Below are 20,220 nucleotides of genomic sequence, written 5' to 3' on the forward strand. Positions count from 1 at the left end.
TACAGAGGTTTTACATATTCACGCAGTGATACTGCTCTGCCCCTTGGTCTTACTCTGTTAGCCTTGGCAGGGGGAGATCTTCCTCTTCTTCCCACTCCCACCCCCAGCTCCCTCCTCGGGAAGAGATGCTGGTAATATTCCAGAATATGGATTAGGGAATGTTTACCAGTAAGAAGAGTCAATCAGCACTAAGAGCCCACACATATGTGGCTCTCTCTTCTGCGTCATGATTTTATGAACAGAAAGATCCACTGAGCCAAGGCCCTCAAAGCCAGCCGTCTCGCCTTTCTCCCTCGCACATCAACCTAGGACCGTTCATCTTTGCTTCAGTCTTCTGTTTCTACTTCACTGCAGGCCAAAGGATTTGGCTTCCAAAATTTTAAAATTTGGGTTGAAGGAGAGGACAGAGGGCTCAAGTCTTTAGAGTCATACATGTGCTCCGTCACAGCCTTACTGTAGCTTTCTTGAGTGGTCTCAGGATTAGCCCAGCCGAATATAAAGCACTACATTTGCCCTTTGCTGCTGTTTCTTCTTTATAACGGCCCTTCCAGGAACCTCTTGGGGAGTTGGAAGATAAAGGCAAAGTAGGATTTGGATGTTCTTGAGTTCTGGATCATAAAGGCATCTTATTTTCTTAGGGTGCCAGTTACCCCCATTTGCCTGAGGCTGAGGGGTTTCCTGCGAAATGAGACTTTTGGTGTTCTAACTGGGAAAGTTCCAGGCAAAAGGGATGAGCTGATCACCTATCTTCACACTATCCAAATCTACCCTGGTGTATAACACAGATGAGAAGTATTTGAAGAAATCTATGAACATTACTGAAGAGGTCAGTTGGAAATTGTAATGGTAGACGTACACAACTTGTAAGAGAGTGGGAGAAAACACTTTTCCTTCTCTTTGGTAATACCTTACAAAAAAACAGACTAGCTTTAAAAACAACGTGAGGGTACCTGGCTGGCTCAGTTGGTGGAGCATACAATTCTTGATCTCGAGGTCATGAGTTCAAGCCCCACATTGGGGCCAAGAAAACCACAATAACATGAGTCCATAGACACCTCATTTGACTTAGTCTTCCGCTAACTCTGTTCTAACTACTGTATGAGGAGATTATAGGAAAAACACCAAGACTAGAAGACTCCTCTCATGCAAAGTCAACTCTTCTGGGTCCCAGTTACCCAGCAACAAAATAAAAGTAGGTATTTATAAATGGTATCAAAGACAGAAAACATAATGCTGTATTATTTTTTTAGAGTTTTGGTTCTTTTCCCAGGAGGAGAAAACAATGGGATGGTATTTTCAAGCATATTCAAGTTTTCTACAATTCAGCCTCAGTTCCACACGCAGACGGACGACCCAAGATTAAATTTCAAGAGGAGATTTTTCATGAGACTCAAGATTTTAGAGCTGGATGAAATACAAAAGAGCGCATCCAGTGTTTCCATTTTCCAGATGAAGAAATCAAGGCCTCAGAAGAGGAGACTGTCTTCCCCAAAGTCACACGATAGCAAAGCAGGCACCCCACACAGGAAGAAATGTCTGTGACAAAAATGTCCTCGGACAGTTGACCTAGGACAGCTAGCTGTTTGTGTTCTATAGAATCTGAACCAGTCTAACTTCCGCTAATCTCCATCTGTCCCATCCCACTAATTTCTACCAAAATTACCTTAAAATTACCCAAAAGAAAGCATATCATTTCTTTGAGTTCCTGTCATTCCCACTCTACAGAATGAAGTGCAAACTTCTTCAGCCTTGCTTCCTGATCTGGCTTCAGTCCGTCTCTTCTGTCTTTCTACCATTGTATCTCTTCACCTTACACAGCCAAACTAACTCGTCTCCATTCTTGCACTACACCTGCTCTTTGTCTTGGCTGTGACTGCACTACCTCCTCCTCCTCACAGTTGTCCCTAGTCCTGCTCATATTTGAAACATAGCTCATTTTTGGGTGCTTTCTCTTTGGCTTCTACCTCTAATAGAACTTATTTGAGGTGAGTAGACTGCCTGGATTCAAATCTATGTTCCAAAATACTAGCTGTGTGACCCTCTTAGCCTCTGTGAGCCTTGGTTTTTTTTTTTACCTGTAGAGCGGGGTTAACAGTACCTATGTCATAGGGTTCTTGTTGGTTTAAATGAGAAAGCATGGAAAGTGTCTGGCTCATAGTAAGCATTCAACGTTAGTTGCTGCTGTTCTTACTAATAAACATCTCCCTATCACTAGATTATAAACTCTTGAATGTGAGGAATGTGGCTTTCTCATTTCCCTTAGAGACCTGGCACATTGCTTTACATGTGAATTGAATTATCATAATTAAATTTGGCCTGGGTTATGAAGGAAAACTGTGAAACTGTATTTGAGAGACCTAGCCATCTATGTGCCAGGACTGTTTCAGTGACAATCTTTCTGAAAGCAGAGGCTTTCCTAGATCAGCCCTTTCAAGTCAATGTGATTATTTTATTGGTAGGTATTTGACTGTATAATATGCCAGTGTCATTGACCTCCTTAGGATTCAAGACTAGGACCTTTACTACTCAAGACCCTTTGTGGACTGAAGACCCTTTCCTACCGAGTTCATAGTGCTCCACTGTCGATACCAACCCAAAGAGGACCAGGATGATGCAAGCACCCTGTCGATCCTGAGAGAACTCTCTGGAGGCTTCTTCAAGCTTTCAGGTTCTCAGCTATCTTGAAGCCATATATTTGGTACGTTTTGCAAAGACTCGGTTCTGCCAAGGTGGTTTTAATTATTTCTGCTAAAAGGAATGGATTCAAGGATTTGATCTCATTTTAGATGTAGTTATCCCCAACCGGCCATGTTATGGCCCTTTAGTAAATCCTGCCACTGTATTTGGTCACTATTAAATCAATCCCTATTATCTGTCAGAGCCAGTCAGTAAAATAAATGCTGAGTCCTCACTCTGGCACTCTTTTCTTGTTTAAATATTTAATTTGGTTGTCTTAGACAATTGACATATTTTCTTAAATAAATTAAAAAAACAACTCATTCTTTTATATTGCTTTGTTCTCTGTGGCAAAATGCAAATGCAGTTGAAAAACCAATCAAAGAAAATCCTTTCCATTATGCATAATAAATTGCTCTAGAGGAAAAAAAATCCACGTATCTAAGAAAGCTTTTAAGTACCTCATATCTTACTGATGTTGTTAGTGAGTAGTGGACTCCTACTGGGTGTCACCCCCACTTTACCTCATTTTTGCTGTTTTGGGGTCATCAGTAACTTTTCTTGTCCCAAGTGCTGTTATGGAGAAGGAAGTTACCATAACCCTAAACTGGGGCAAAGGGATTTTTTTTTTGTTTTTTTTACGGTAACATGTCTGTAAAGATAAAAAATAATGAGTATAGGAAATTAAAAGTCTCCCCCATCTACCTTTCAGAAATTACCACTATTAACAGTTTATAAGGTTTCTTGCAGATATTTTGCTGTATTTACTATATATATATAGATGCATATACTCTCTCCCTGTCCTATATATATAGATAGATAGATGCTTGGGGGGTGTGTGTGTGTGTGTGTATGATGGCTATGTCCTGTTCAGTTTTAACAAAAGATCATATTATACATGCCTCCCACCACTTTCTTTTTTACTTATGATGGGTATCTTTCTGTGTCACTAAATATAAATCTGCATTTTTAGTGGCTGTATAGTGTGTGTGTGTGTGTGTGTGTCCTCCTCACTTGTTGATTTCATTTAGGTAGTCTCCGAGTTCTTTGCTATTACAAATAATGCTGCTTGAACTTGGGCCTTAGATAACAGGAGCTTCCCATATACCATGATAACATGACATTTTAACTGAAGTATATCAAGTACCCCATGAAAATCAGTACATGTATTTTTAAATATTGTGATTAAGAAATAGTGGCACTCGGGGCGCCTGGGTGGCTCAGTGGGTTAAGCCTCTGCCTTCAGCTCAGGTCATGATCTCAGGGTCCTGGGATCGAGCCCCGGGTAAGGCTCTCTGCTCAGCGGAGAGCCTGCTTCCTCCCCTCTCTCTGCCTGCCTCTCTGCCTACTTGTGATCTCTGTCTGTCAAATAAATAAATAAAATCTTTAAAAAAAAAATAATGACACTCAATACGAGTTTGGAGAAGGAAACTAATATTAAATTCAGGTTCTGTGTATTTCCATATGCCATTTTAACCCTCCTCCTGAGGTGAAGTGGAAGTGGTATTTTGTAGACCAGAAAACCATGCATCAAAAGGGGAATGATTTACCCAAGGCGCAGTAACTAATAATGTTGAATCTGGGTTTCAAACCTAGGTTCTCTGACTTCAAAATCGAGAACCACTTCTGTCCTGGCTAGTGTGAAGGAAATAAAAATAGCTTGTCCCAGTTGCATGATTTCTTGGCTCAGATATGAGCAGCTGAATCTATGATTTGCTTCTTCTGCATGTGGAATGCAAGCAACCATAAAAGGTAGTCCTGCTTAGAAACAACCTATAAATACTATATAATTTGTTGGGGAGAAAAGTATGTAAGTTATTAAGCTGTTTGTGTTCAGTCTTCTATCATTCCCCTCTCACTGTCAAGCTTTCTGCAATCCTGCTAAGTGGTAACTTCACTGATAGGTGAACTAAGTGATGTCACCCTTTTATTTTACTAGGACACTTTTGGGAATTGAGCACCCAGGGAAGTGTCCCCAAACAGGCTAGATCTTGTCCCCTCTGTAGCACTTTAAAAACCAATTAAATAGATCCCTTCTTCCCTGTTAATAGGAAATCTACTGGTGATTGGGTTACCCTAGGATTGTGCAGAGGACCATGGTTCAAATATTAGCCCCCTCCAGTCATTTGTCATCTGTCCACACTTGCTACTGCTGAGAGTTCTAATATTCAAGGCCGAATGGTGCAGGAGTTCTGTGTCCATCCCACGTTCGGGGCATGGTGAAGTTTGGTGAGCGGGGAAGACTTTCTCCCTGGACTAAGGACACATTTCCTCTTAGGTCTTACCATCTCAAAGTGCTGCCACCAAACACTGAGCCAGCCCCTACCCCTTCTGATTTTCAGATACCTGATTTCTTGACCTCTGTCTCGTCTCTTCTTCCCTTTTGGCTTTCCTCAGATGCGTATTTGCCCAGTACCTGTGTCCCCTTCTTTGGTTCAAACCGAAACAATCCAGCTTTTTTTTTTTTTTTTTTTTTTTTTAAAGATTTATTTATTTATTTGACAGAGAGAGATCACAAGTAGGCAGAGAGAGAGAGAGAGAGGAGGAAGCAGGCTCCCTGCTGAGCAGAGAGCCCGATGCGGGACTCGATCCCAGGACCCCGAGATCATGACCTGAGCCGAAGGTAGCGGCTTAACCCACTGAGCCACCCAGGCGCCCCAACAATCCAGCTTTTTTCCAAGGGGCTGATTGCATCCTCTGACTGCAAGACCAGACACAGAAGCCAGGTCTGGCCAATCAGAGCCACAGTGACTGTTTCAGAAATGAGCGGGTCACATGACCAAGCCAAGCCCGGGCCTTTCCTGGAGCTCCTTGGAAAAGAGGTGCTCTTCTTTTAGGGTTGCTGAGTTGGAGGGCGGGGGGTGCTGAGTGCTGCTGGTGTCCAAGTCTGCCAAGCACTCATGAAGAGCCTGCTTAAGAATAAGGTCATCACATGCAACATGGGGGCTTAAGGGGGTAGGAGAAGAATCAATGAAACAAGATGGGATTGGGGGGGAGACAAACCATAAGTGACTCTTAATCTCACAAAACAAACTGAGGGTTGCTGGAGGGGGGGGTTGGGAGAAAGGGGGTGGGGTTATGGACATTGGGGAGGGTATGTGCTATGGTGAGTACTGTGAAGTGTGTAAACCTGGTGATTCATAGACCTGTACCCCTGGGGATAAAAATACATGTTTATAAAAAATTTAAAAAAATAAAAAAATAAAGAATAAGGCCATCGCAGAAGAAAGGAGCTGGAAAAGGGAGACAGATTTCTATTAACATCGTATTAGCTTTTGGATCAAGCCATGTCCGAAACCAGAAAATCCTTTGATTTTTCTGTTGTTTGAGCAGATAAATTCCCTCTTTTCCTTAAGCCAGTTTGAGTTGGGTTTGTCTCTTTAACCTGAAAGAATCTTGATACACTCACGCTTCTCTTTTTTTTTTTTTTTTTTTTTTTTTTTAAAGATTTTATTTATTTTATTTGACAGACAGAGATTACAAGTAGGCAGAGAGGCAGGCAGAGAGAGAGGAAGGGAAGCAGGCTCCCTGCTGAGCAGAGAGCCCGATGCGGGACTCGATCCCAGGACCCTGAGATCATGACCTGAGCCGAAGGCAGCGGCTTAACCCACTGTGCCACCCAGGCGCCCCACTCACGCTTCTCTTGACATTAAACACATCCTTCACCTCCCGTGCTTTGGCACGTCATTTTAATCTCTCAGTTAGCGTGGGATTTTATGAAAAAGAAAGAAATGTAGACTTCAGGCTACTCCTTTTTTTTTTTTTTTAAGATTTTATTTATTTATTTGACAGAGAGAGATCACAAGTAAGCGGAGAGGCAGGCAGAGAGAGAGGAAGGGAAACAGGCTCCCTGCTGAGCAGAGAGCCCAATGTGGGACTTGATCCCAGGACCCTGAGATCATGACCTGAGCTGAAAGCAATGGCTTAACCCACTGAGCCACCCAGGTTCCCCAACTTCAGGCTACTTCTTAACCCAACAAAAAGCACCTGCTACTGGCTTGAAAGGGGGAAAATAAAGAAAGCAAAATACAAGTTAATATCTAAAAAAAAAAAAAAAAAGTTGCACAACAATAATGTCTTAGTCTGTTTGAGCTGCTGCTATCACAAAATACCACAGTATAAGGTGGCTTCTGAAACACAAGGCTAATTAGGTGTTAACTAGAGTTACTGTAGTATCATTTTTGCAATATATACATCTATTGAATTACAGTATACACATGAAACTAATCTAATGTTATGTGTCATATCTCAGTTACAAAAAAAAAAAAAAGAAACCCAGGAGTTTTAAATGCTGAAGACAAAAATCATCAGTCACCCTTAATCTGCTTATTCCAGCGCAGGAGGATTATAAACTAAATATGGCACAACACTACAGTATCTATCAACAAGTTAAAAGAGCTTTGGAATTCATTTTCTCCCCAAATTTGAAAAAAACTAACAAGGTACTTAGGAACTTGCTGTGACCTGAAGAAAAAACTTTGTTTTTAGGGTCTATAGTTTTGAAACTTTGTTTTTAGGGCCTATACTTTTGAAAATCAAGCCCCTAGATTCATACATTTTACTTTTTGTGTCTTTATCTTACAGAAATAAAAATCTCACAGTGCACAAAGATGTAAAACAGTGTTCATTGCAACATCGCTTTTAAAAAATTTATTTCTCACAGTTCTGGAGGCTGGAAATCCAAGATCAGGGTGCCAGCGTGGTCCGGTAAGGGTCCTCTTCTGAGTTGCAGACTTCTTGTATTCTCAGAGGGCAGAAGGAGCTAGGGGCTCTGTCCTCTTTTATGAGAGCACTAATCCCGTTCTTGAGGGCTCTCCCTCATGACCTATGTGCCTCCTAGAGGCCCCACTTTCTAATGCCATCACTCTAGGGGCTAAGTTTCCAACATATGAATTTTCAGGGGGTGAGGGGTAGGGGGTGGGGACACACATTCAGACCATAGCAAATGGTCGTTTAAGGAGAAAGATACAACAAATCTAAGTGTGTATTCCATAATTTGGAACTTCAAAGTGTGTGAAGCAGAAATAGAATTAACGGGAGAATTAGGAAATCAACACTCAGTATATCTTGGGCAATGAGACCAGGCTACAGCTCCTAAATAAAGACCAGAGGTGGATTCACCCTGACCAGTTTCCAAGAAACTAAGGTAAGAAACCCAAATTCCTACTGTGCTCTAATTCCCTACATGGGGCCCAAATGAGCTACAAACCATCTGAGGAGAGCTCAGAAAGAAGGTACCCACACACAGCTTTCCTCTTGCCTGGTCATACAGGCTGAAAATCTTACTCCACTTTATCCCTCCGACACAGCTACCTCCAGAATACGTGTGTCGTGTAAGCTTACGTAGAAAAAAGCAATCACAATGACTTTTCAATGTTGGGTTTTACTTCTTGTAAAATGCTGAGACCTAGGAAACTGTACAAGTATAAAACTACCCATCTTGGGCCTTCCTGTCTTCCAAAATGGTGTCTCAAAGCTAGTTAGCCGCTTCCACAGAGGACTTCCAGTACGGTGGGCACAAGGACTCTGACCCCTTGTTCACAGAGTAGCTGTTGGTTGGTCGCTCTCAGCCTCTTGTAACTCACCCCTTTTCTGACTTCCTTACCTCTCTCTGATCTGCCTCCTCTCCTGCCTTGTTGGTTTTAATGAAACGCCCTCCCACACACCACACTACCCTCCACCCATGACTACTGCCCCGTGACGGGTGGTAGGTAAGCAGTTTCTAGTGGGAGGGGTTTTGTTATTTCTGATCTGGCCTTTAGGAGCCACTGCTAGTGTCAACATGGTAAGAGGTTCTCCATGTGATGATTACTGCAAGGAGCACATGTTAACAACGATCAAATTATAAGTTCGGAAAGTGAAGACAGTCATTTGAGAAATTACCTAGATAAACTAGATCCCTTAGCCTCTCGCAAGCTAGTTGACATGGGGTACATCACTTCATCTCTTGACTTCCATAAAAGAAGGCATTGAAGAAGGTCCCCCAGCTATGGGCGAGGGGCTGGTTATATCATAATCACCTGGGACCATTGTTAACGATTCATGTTCCCACACTCCACCACAGTTCTGTATCTGTCTCCCAAAATGGGAATGTTATGGATGTTTCCCTAGCAAACAACCCAGATGATTCCGATGGGCACCTTGGTTTGGGAACCACAGCAGTAGATGATCTCTTCTGAGGCCAAGAGGTCCCTGAGGCCGCTGCTGTATTGGCCAGGTTTGGGTGGGCCTGGACCTGGTTGGAGGTGAGGGAATCCCAAACCTCTCTCAGGGTGTGTGTTTGGGGGGGCCCCAGGGAATCTGAGAAAAAGTTTACAGTTACCAGCTTTCCCGCCTGGCACGGCACAGGTTCTCTGCTACCTGTCTTCAGTTCCCACCATGGGAAGGCAGCACATACCAGGACTCTCTACTGGTCTAAACCATCATTTTCTGCTGACCCAGAGAGTCTAGAAATAGAAGTCCAAATCCTGCTTCCAAGCTTCTGTAGGGGTGGAGAAAAGCAAAGTGCCTGGGGAAAAGCTGTTAATAAGGAAGTGGTAATGTCTTCCCTGGGGTGAGGGAGTTTTCCCCTGTCCCTGCTTCAGGCGGCAGTGGTGCGGTCTGTTACCTTGGAGACCAGCTAACACTTCCTGGCAGGGCGAGCTCCACCGCTGAGTTGCTTGGAGGAGCATAGAGGAGGTGGGAACCGGGAAAAGCAGAGTCCCGGGATCACCAGGGTCCCCTCTTCCAAAGATGGAGAAATAAATGGAGAAATGCAGGTGAGGGTGAGTTTCACAGGGGCGGCAGGATGGTAAGATGGGGTGGGGCACACCCAGACGCTGAGCCCTGGAAAGAGGTTTAGGGAGCCTGGGCCCATGGGCCTCTGCTCCCTACAGGCCAGGCGCTGGGCTGCGTGTAAGGGGTGCAACCACAGACAAAGAAGTAGTGGGACTGCTGGGGAGAAGGACCATGACATCGTGGTATGAGGCCCCCCAGGGCAGCAATAGGACAAAATGATTTCCTTCCTGGGGGTTGGAGGGCAGAAAATGGGGCTCAGGAAGGATTTGCTGGGGTTTTGTAGGGCTCGGGGTGTTTGTAGAGGTGGGTCCAACTTCAACAAAGAAGGGTATGAAACAGTAAGGTGCATGGAAGTAGAGGTTGCCAGGGCCCATAGAAGGGTTGGCGGTAAGGGGGAGGAGTCAGCAAGGAACAGGTCCTAAAAGAAGAGTAAACGTTGCAAGGAAGGTTCAGCTTGATGATCGCTGGCAGTGAGGAGCCCCAGTAGGTTCTAAACAGGTGGACAACCCTGCGTCTCGGAAAAATCATCCCGGCAGCAGAACGTAAAATGGACCGGATGAGGCAAGACTTAGATTGTCTGGCCATTCAAAATACAAACCCTGGGGGGTGGAGGGGGTTTTGTCCCAGATGTTTAGGAGAACCCAGCTAGTAACAAACCAGGAAGTTAGCTGGAGGTTTTCTCTAATCCACTAACCAGGGCTACTACGTCTCTCCCTTTGCCCGTGATGCCATCTCTTAGGGGCCAACCTACATATTCTCTTTCCCAGCTGAGCCCCATCCCCCAGGGCAGCGTGGCCCACCTTTGTCGAAACCCTAGACCTGCCCTGAGTGCACTTATTCACCAAACGTTTTTTGAGCAGCTACTATGTTCTGGGCACTGAGTATACAAAAGACTTCTAGCAGAGATCAGAACTAAGTCCCTGCCATCATGGATCTCTTAGTGGGTTGACAGGTGGAAGAGAAAGGTAATAAGTAAACAACGTAGGACTTCAGATGTTAAAACAAAACACGTTCTGGAGAAAACAGACGAGTGGCTACTGTTTGAGATGGGATAATCAATGAAGCCCTCTCTAGTGAGGTTTCATTTGAGCAAAGACCGGAGGGTAAGGGCTGTGTCCACTTCCTCTCTGCCTCCCTAGTACCAGCTTTTTCTGGGACCCAGCAAACACCCTAAAAATGTCCACGGGATAAGTGATGGCTTACATGCCCTATGCTGAAGCCCTTGAAGAAGCAGCACATTGTTCTAACGCTATTCTGCATTTCTATAGTACTCTGTATTTACAAAGCTCTTTGCCGTTCTCAGTGTTGGCTTTTGGTCTTTTGACCACTGTGTTGAAGCAGGCAGGGCAGTTACCAGGAACCCCATTCCATTCTGCAGAAGAAGAAACCCAAGGTCTGTTGCTTTCTAGAACACCATATTGTGTCATGAGTTTGATGCCGACCGCACCCTCCTCCTCCATCAGCCACACCAGTCACCCTGGAACCCCGTTGTGCAGGCGTCTGAATTCATTAGATTGTTAATCACTCACCAAAAAAAGAGAACTGGGACACTGTGGGGCGTCCAGTGCTCACGAGGCATTTCTATTTCAACAGTCTCTGCCACTGGTCTCTCAGCCAAGTTTCCTGAGGGAAAGCCAGTTGGTTTTTTTTTTTTTTTTTTTTTTTTTTTTAAGATTTTATTTATTTATTTGACAGAGAGAAATCACAAGTAGATGGAGAGGCAGGCAGAGAGAGAGAGAGGGAAGCAGGCTCCCTGCTGAGCAGAGAGCCCGATGCGGGCCTCGATCCCAGGACCCTGAGATCATGACCTGAGCCGAAGGCAGCGGCTTAACCCACTGAGCCACCCAGGCGCCCAAAGCCAGTTGTTTTTTAAACATTTTTTTTCTAACATTAACAACATTGCTACATTATCTTGGTGCTGCCCAAAAAACAAAGCATCCTCTGAGTAAAAGATTAAAGACCCCAGAGAGAAAAGCAAGTTGCTGTACCATCATTCGACTATTTTATTTAATGATTTCATAAGAACGTACACACTTATTTTTCAAGCTGCAACTCCTGAGTTTCTCACTTGCTGTGCCTTAGCCAATATTTTTGTGGTTGCAAGTAACAGAAACCGAAATGAGCTAGCTTAAGCAGAAAGATGGGGAGTTATAAGGAACAGGGTTTTTCATGGCACCCAAGAGCAGAAAGTAAAGGCAGTTCTCACAAGTGCCTGGGGTCAGCATTTAGATATTCAAGAACCAAGGCAGTTTCTCAACTGCCATCCCCCAAGTGTGTATCGCCTGCCATTTCCTGCTCTCTTGTAACTTATGGTCTAATGGGAGAAAGACAACAATTTTTAAAAATCACACTAAAGAATGTATCATTCTAAGTTAAAAGTATCCTGAAGTATCCTCAAGTTCTGTGAGAGTTTACATAACACTAAAGGAACCTGAAATACGGTGAGAGGGTGAAGAAGAGTCCCCAGAGAAAATTACAATTAGGCTGAATTATCAAGAATATGTTGGGAGAGGGAGAGGGGATGTTCCAGAGCAAAGAAAGCATGTGAAAAGGTCCTGTGGTTAAAGGAAATGTTGACCATTCCAGGAATTGAAGGGAGGGGTCATGGAACACAGAATGGGGGAGCAGGGGAAAAGAGGGAAAGCTCAAGGGGTGGGTGGGCAGCACCCACATCGTGCAAGACCTCAAATGCCATCATAGGAATCTTAGTCTTCATCCTAGAAATGAAAGGAAGCCTTTGAATAGTTTGAAGCAGGAGGGAGAAGAGGAGGTGTGACATTGGGTTTGTATTTTTAAAAGATCACCCTGGCTTCAGTGAGAACAGACTAGATTTGGAGGGTCTGAAGGAATTTGGGGGATGTGGGGGAGTTCGGGTCCACTGCATTTGTCTACGGCAGAGATGAGTGTGCCCTGGACAGAGGAGGTCACTGGAGACAGATATGTGGACAGGTTGGAGAGTGGGAACATTAACAAGGTTAGGTGATGGATTAGATACGGGAATAACGTATTGGGAATAATTCCTAGGTTTCTGACTCATACAAGTAGATAGAAACTGCCTATTTTTTCTAAGCTAGAAAACACTGAAAAGAGGGTAGGTCTGTAGGGAATATGAATTCAGTCTTGGATATACTGAGTTTGAGGTACTCCAGATGGAAATATCCAGTGTTGATGAATATGGTCTGCCATCAGAGTGGGGGGGTCTGGATTTTTGATACGCCATTGGGGGTCACCAATGTGTGCACATGATGACAGTTGAGGCCAGGGACAGGGAAGGATAAGACTGTCTAGGAAAAGAAGATAGAGAAGGGTAGAGATGCATAATTTAGCCTTGAAGAGAGCCAAATTAAAATGCTTGTTAGAGGAGAATAAGCCTGGAAAGGAGACCAGAAGGATCCAGCAGAGAGACAAGAAGGTCAGAGAGAATGGCTCCAGGGACCCAAGGCAGGGAAGGATCACTCACTCCCCTTTATCTGAAGACAAGCTTTTCCCCACCTCTGAGTGTACTCTGTGGCCCCATAGCTCTTAATTCCGAATTCCCAGAGAGGATCTCATGGAGCCATCTTGCTCCTGTCCACCGCTGACTCTAAGCTGTGAGGACTAGGCTGCAGGGTAGAGCCCCTTTGAGGGCAGATGTCATTCACAAAGAAAAGAATTCAACCTCCTTTCAGTATTTTTCCCTCTTCTCCCCCTTCTTAAAATCCTTATGATCTCTCCTTGCCCTCTCTGACCAGCCCCAACCCTCACCATACTCTTTTTTTTTTTTTTTTTAAGATTTTCTTTATTTGACAGAGATCACAAGTGGGCAGAGAGGCAGGCAGAGAGAGAGGGAGGAAGCAGGCCCCCTGAGGAGCAGAGATGCGGGACTTGATCCCAGGACCCTGAGATCATGACCCTAGCTGAAGGCAGAGGCTTAACCCACTGAGACACCCAGGTGCCCCCCCCCACCACCACCATACTCTTTACACAGCCACCTCCTTTCTGTCCTTCATGAAGGTCAAAGCTCAAGGTCAAGCCTGCAGCTGACCACCTTAGCTATGCAGAACAGATCCCTTTCCTGATTACTCTGCAGCATGTCATCCTGTTCAAGTCCTTCTTAGCACTTGCCACAATTTCTGTAGATAATAAATTTAACTTTTTAACATCCATCTTCCCCTTCTAGACTGTGAGCTCTACCTCAGTGATTCTCAGTTGGGGGGCCGCTGTGGCCCCCAGGAGACTTTAGGCCATGTCCAGAGACATTTTTGGTTGTTATGACTTGGGAGACAGGAAAGCCGCTGGCATCTAGCGGGCGGAGGCCGGGGATCCCACAATGCACAGGACAGCCTCCCAACCAAGACTGACCCTGTTGGGACGCCTGGGTGGCTCAGTTGGTTAGGCAGCTGCCTTCGGCTCAGGTCATGATCCCAAGGTCCTGGGATGTGGGCATCGGGCTCCTTGCTCGGCAGAGAGCCTGCTTCTCCCTCTGCCTCTGCCTGCCTCTCTGTCTGCCTGTGCTCGCTCGCTCTCTCTCCCTCTGTCTCTGACAAATAAATAAAATCTTTAATAAAAAAAAAAAAAACACTGACCCTGTCCAAGATGTCCAAAATGCTAAAGTTGAGAAGCCTCTGTTCCCTTGTTCCCCATCATATCCTCACCACCTGGCAGAATTGATAAGCATTAGTGAATGAATGAATGAATGAATGAATGAATGAATGAATGAATGACAGAAGAGTTGAGTTGACTGTAGATACCCCCCAAAGCTGTTGTCTCTGTGCTGCATTTATCTTTCTCTTCTCTGGTGTTCCTTTTCTCCCTAGGAAATAAGCTTTGGGGGTTTTTAAAATGGCTACACATATTAGTCCTGTCTTCCATGGTCAAGATAATACGTTTCTGGAAGATCACTGGTAAGCATCCTCTCTGATTTTTCAGATGAAGACAACAAAAACATTTTGTTGCAGGTCGTTGAGGGGGGAAATACCTGCCTCGAAGCAAGACTAGATAAATGGTCGTGGCATCAGCTCACGCCCGAGGACTTCTGTTCTCTCACTACCAGAATGATAGAATAAAATGTCTTAAGAACCTGGAGTTCACCTTTTATCAGGACTCTATGGGAACCCTTCCCAGCTACCATACAGAGATAAAAATGGCTCTGGAGGGATGCCTGGGTGGCCCAGTCCTTAAGCGGCTGCCTTGGGCTCAGGTCATAATCCCTGGGTCCTGGGATCGAGCCCTGCATCCAGCTTCCTGCTCAGCAGCGAGGTCTGCTTCTCCTTCTCTTACTCCCCCTGCTTGTGTTCCCTTTCCCACTGTGTCCCTCTCTCTGTCAAATAAATAAATAAATGGCTCGGGAGACCCTAGAAATGTGGAAGCAATGTCTAGTGCTGGGACACTGATCAGTCGCTCACTGTGTGTTTTGTAGCCTGAGGAGAAGCAATGACAAAGATCCAAAGAAGCGACCAGTCCAGAAGGACCTTTGTGGACGTGGCCAAAATCCCGACAATGGACTACTGGTTACACATGTTAACCAGACACAGGACTTACTGGTAAAAACAATATAGTGCTTTAACTGAGTCACAGTGCTTACCAATCATAGTCAGGGAATGTGGAATGTGTTAAACTTGGGGTGTTTCTTTTTCTTTCTTTTTTAAAAATTTATTTATGAGAGAGTGTGTGTGTGAGAGAGAGAGAGAGGGGACAGCGGGGAAGAGCAGATTGAGAAGCAGACTTCCCATTGAACAGGGATCCTGGCACAGGACTCTGTCCCGGGACCCTGAAATCATGACCCGAGCCAAAGTCAGACACTTAAGGGTCTGAGCCACCCAGGCACCCCACTCTGGGTGTTTCTTTCTTCATGTAGGATCTCGGGATAGAAAACTATTAGGTAAGCATTCATCTTTAATCCTTTGCCTTTCGAAATGATAGGAATCTCTATCCTGTTTATAGAAACCTTATAGCCTTCTTGGCCATATCAGTAAATATTCAGGAGTATATGAAGACTGTGTTATCAAAGCCTGAAGACTTGGGAATGTAATTCTAAAATCCCCCTTTCTGAGATTTGTCTTTCTTTTAGGATTCCCTAAAACCTAGATCCAAAAATCAGTTTCAGGAAGTGCTGTCAGAGCAAGAGCATTGCGGCAAGAGAATTAACTTCGAAGAATAACCAGAACTGTGGTTTTAGGCTGCCTTTCAATGTGTCCGTGAACCGGACAGTGGGTGAGTGGTCTAGACCACAGAATTCACTATGAATAGTAGAAACTACTGCCATCAGAAGGAGTTAGGTGCAGGTCTGGCCTAAAATCACCTACCTAATCTACGTGAGAGTTTAAAGATGATGTCTTTGAGATGACAGTCTGTCAAAAACAATCCAGTTTTAATGCCGGCAATCAATCAGGAAGATGGTCCTGTTGGACTTTCCTCAAGTATTCGCGCTAATACTTGGAAGGTATTTTGGGAAATACTTTAGGAAAGTAATTTTAATTAAATTGCTTAAATTAATTAAAAGAAAATGAGGGAACGTCAATAGTCTTGAGAGTCTGGGGGATTGTGTCAGTGACTTCGGTCGTTGATCATTGGAATCTTCATGTAATTTCATACCAAGCAGGTGAGTTCCCGGGCGGACAAGGACCACTCATACCCTTCCCAGTCACAAGTGGAACTTCCTTTACCTCAGAAACGAATAGCAGTGGGAAAGAAAGGATTGTTCTGACACTAATATCTTCCTCCTCTCTCTGTAACGCACCTACTTTAGTACGTAACCAGTGTGCCCTACAGTCAAAATGTACACTGTCTATCCGTCGTACTGAAACACGATGGATCATTGCAAATACAAGTAAAATGGAAGAAAGGTGAATTATCCGTCTACAGTGCACGGAATCATCAACCGGGGAGTCGAAGTCCTGAAAGATGACGAGAGTGACCTCTAGTGTTCATATGATATAAAGCACCGTTTCCCTAAGCGCGAGATGGGGACCATGAATTTTAGGAGGTGCTGTTTAAGGGCAGGAATTAATTAGCATAAGATTCTATGAGAAAGGTATCTTTTTAGCCAGTTCCCCCTCAGTCCTTCGTGAAGATAGTCATAGTTTGGTGCTCACATGAGCTACGTAGCTTGGGTTTGAGTCCCAGCCATACCGCTTACCAGCTGCGTGACTTTGGGGAAATGACTTAAATTCTCTGTGCCTCAGTTTCCCTCAGGGTAATGACGGAACCGACTTTGCAGAACTAAATGAGTTAATACGCGGACAGTGCTTGACACATAACAGATTCTGTTTACGTGTTTGCTGTCAGTATTGTTCCCACTTCTTTAGGGCTTGCTATCTCCTCTTGGAAGAGGGCAGTGAGCAGGCCTCACGCACAGAACCGAGGGCATACAGTCGTATCTGGCTGGACTGTAATAGCAGCATTTCATGTTCACTGAGGGGGAGATGCAGATCAGTGCTGGGATCTGTTGGCGCAGCTACACTCAAGGCTCTGTTTTGCTGTAGCTTCACATGCCCGTTCTACAGATGAAAAAAGAGCCCCACTGACCTGCCCAGCATCACAGAGCAGGTGGAGAGCCCCACCTACGGTGCTCCTTTCTTCTCTCCTGCTCTTCTCTGGAACTTTCTTCTTCCTGTGTCCTCTACCCCGCCTAGTGGAACACAATCAGCTACCGGCAGAGTTTTCAACTCCTTGTCCACCGCTCCACTACCATGAAAGCCCTGATAGATACAAGCCCAAGGAGCCCCCACCTGGGTTCAAGCAGGCGCCCGGGAATGGCGCAGCCATCTCTAATAGAGAAGGGGGTCCTGAGAGATTAAACGGTGGACGGGCCCATTCCCCAGCCATCAGATGGTGCTGAGGGGGCAATTCTCATCAGCTGGCCTCCCTCATGATGCCCTACCACACCCAGAGGGAGTCACGACCAGTTCTGGCAACATATACATTATAGGTACATCGCACAGGGATTGTGCTGGAAGGCCCCTCCAAACCAGGCCTGGTACACCTTCCTAGCCCCTTGTCATGTCACACCCCACACTCCAACCTCCATGGCCACCTTCCTGCTCTACAAACACGGTGACCCCTTCCCTGCTCCACGCCTCTGCCTGGAAGGCGCATTCCCTAGCGATGCACAGGGCCGGCTCTTCACCTCTAGATCTCGTCCCACAGCGAAATCACGGCTTCCCTCCAGCCTGAGGAAGTGACCTCCCGTCTCCACCCTCCTACCTCTCTGTCACATTTCCCTGCTCCATGTCCTTCCTGGACCCGTTCCCTTCTGAAATTATACACACTGGTTTCATGTATTCTCTGCTCTCTCTCTCTCCACGCCAGAATGTAAGGTCCAAGAAGGCAAAAACATTTCTATCTTGTTCACAATGTAGACAGAGCACCAATGACGGCACCTGCTTCGTACAAGGGCTCAGAAACACCCCCTGTGTGGAGGAAGAAATGCCAGCCTCCAGGAGAGGTGACCAAGGCCAAGTGGGCTCAGAGCCTCCAGTCAGCTTTCTTTACCTTCTGGCTCCCAGAAAGCAACCCCCATGTTGAATGCTGGCCATGAATGACTTCAGGTCCACCACCAAGTCCACCACCCAAATTTGGAGCTTGGTACTGTGTAAGTGACACAGGTGTCACTTGGTAAAAGCAAGGGGGGAGGGCACAGTCCTTTGCCTGGCCAGACTCCTGTGATGGCGAGGAAATCCTATATTTAAACTATTTTACCTGCTGCTTCTATTTCTGGTCTCTGGACTAGACAGGATGAACCCATTCCCGCCTCCATCCGCCAACAAATGTTTGTCGAGGACCCACCAGACCGATAGCAAGGCAGAACTCATAGCAAGAGACAGAAAATGGAAGGCTGGAAATAAAGAGCACCCAGATGAGAACAGAGGCAATTTATTGCATGTTTGCACCCACAGGGAGTCAGCCACCTCCACTTGTGTTCAGCAGAGACTCAAAGGCAGGGATCAGGAAAGCTTTACAGTGAGAAGGTGGCATGGGGCGCCTGGGGGGCTCAGTCAGTTAAGCCACTGTCTTTGGCTCAGGTCGGGATCCCAGGGTTCTGGGATTGAGTCCCACATCGGGCTCCTTGCTCAGCAGGGAGCCTGCTTCTCTCTCTCTGCCTCTGTCTGCTTGTGCGTGCTCTTTCTCTCTCTCTCTCTCTCTGACAAATAAGTAAATAAATAAAATCTTTTAAAAAAGAAAAAGAAGAAGAAGAAGAAGGGGGAAAGCTTCAGGTGTGCCCAGAAGGGCGGTGTTGGCAGGAGGAGTCTGGAGGGGAGCTAACCAGAAGCCAGGTGTCTCCTAGATGGGTTTTGAGGGCATATTTAGCCTTCTCTGGTGCGTTCTGAGGTGGATGTGGGATAAAAAATAGGAAAACTGGCAGTCCTTGTCCAAGTCTGGGCCTATGCTGGGCCAGTTGCTACAGTTGTGGTTTGATTTCACGGACTGGTTGCTATCAAGGCCATGGGTTGGAGTCCTATTGTCCACTGTGGTCTGGCCACCATATATTCAGTCTCCTATAAGGCAGGATGTGAGTGACCCTTGAATTGTCCAGCCGCACACTGGAGCTGAGGTGAGGGATGAGAATGGGTATTTCCAGAGCAGTTGGCCCAGGACGCAGGCCTCCCCATCCCCAGTTCCCTCAGCCAGGTGAGTTCTCGAACACACTGTGTTCAGGAAGGACCTGTTGGAGTTGACAGTCCACGGGCGTCCGTGTGGAAGGGACCGAGGGCGTCCTCGGTCTTGCCCTCTCTTTCCGCACTTTTGTGTTTGACTCTGGCTCTGTTTCATAGAGGCTGCAGGGAGACGAGACCCAACCCTCGGCTGGGGAGGACTCGGAAGACTGGCTTTCGACGCGCAGTTTACAGTTTGAGAGGCTCACCTTGGCTGACCTGCTTAGCCAGGGCACCGCCGTGCTGTGAGTCTGGCGCCATTCCCTTCACCCCCAAACCTGGCAACCCCCTGCTCCCAGGCCCCCAGAGACCCCCTTCTTAAGACTTTGCTTCTCCAGGGAGGAGGGCAGCAATATCACGAGGAAAGTGCACTTCTCTACCCAGATCATCCGCCAGTTCGAATCCAAGCTTTCTGAGTAAGTATGCGAACTCGAGAATTTCCTCATTTCAGCAGCCTGAAAGTGACTTTGTTCAGGGGCCCATGGGGGGACTCAGGCCGTAAGCACCCAACTCTTGACTTCGGCTCTGGTTGCGATCTCAAGGTCACACGAGATCAAGGTCACATCTCAAGGTCATGAGATCAAGCCCCACATCCATGGAGTCTGCTTGAGATTCTCTCTCTCTCTCTCTCTCTGTGCACCGCCCCCAGCTCTCTTTCTCTCACTCTAAAATAAATACATAATAAAATCTTTTAAAAAATAACTTTTTTCCGACAACGATCTCTGGGTTTTGGGGCAGGTCCCTCCCACCTCTGGTCCTAATGGCCTCTTGCCTCAAATGAAGACATTGGACCATAACCGGTTTTTCTCAGCCTTTTAAAATCCGTGGGCCCTTTGGGTGAGCACATACAACCTCATACCTTCATCTGAGGTGTAATAATTAAGTGACCACTTTCAATGACAGATTTTGCAAATGTTTGTGAAAAATATGCAGGCTGCCTACTCCCAAACCAGATTTTCTGAGCCTATATACACATTCCATCCCCGATGTAGCAATCTCTGACCCAGGATCACTGTTTGCCTGAGGTTTCTTAAAAGGCTCTAATAATAATACCTGTCATTTTTTTTATTTTAAAGATTTTTATTAATTTATTTGACAGAGAGAGATCACAAGTAGGCAGAGAGGCAGGCAGAGA

General features: G+C 45.7%; 1 protein-coding gene across 7 annotated transcripts in view; it reads left to right on the top strand.

Annotated features, from left to right (window-relative positions):
• The first annotated feature begins 9,281 nt into the window (after positions 1-9,281).
• The window catches only part of VWA3A (von Willebrand factor A domain containing 3A), a 58,042-nt gene continuing 47,103 nt past the window's right edge, over positions 9,282-20,220 (top strand). For 2 of the 7 annotated variants that reach the window (XR_009349174.1, XM_059154407.1), the window contains exons 1-5: positions 9,284-9,434; positions 14,250-14,336; positions 14,852-14,975; positions 19,206-19,330; positions 19,424-19,501. Coding sequence is in view for 6 of the 7 variants with exons in the window: in XM_059154407.1 (XP_059010390.1) it covers positions 14,275-14,336; positions 14,852-14,975; positions 19,206-19,330; positions 19,424-19,501 (389 nt within the window). In the remaining variant the exon portion in view is untranslated. Of the gene's footprint in view, positions 9,441-14,249; positions 14,337-14,851; positions 14,976-16,628; positions 18,026-19,205; positions 19,331-19,423; positions 19,502-20,220 lie in introns of those variants that run through there. The other 5 variants (XM_059154410.1, XM_059154412.1, XM_059154408.1 and 2 more) reach the window with 5 other exon arrangements.

Source organism: Mustela lutreola, chromosome 17, assembly GCF_030435805.1.
Source record: "Mustela lutreola isolate mMusLut2 chromosome 17, mMusLut2.pri, whole genome shotgun sequence".
NCBI classification, from domain to species: domain Eukaryota; kingdom Metazoa; phylum Chordata; class Mammalia; order Carnivora; family Mustelidae; genus Mustela; species Mustela lutreola.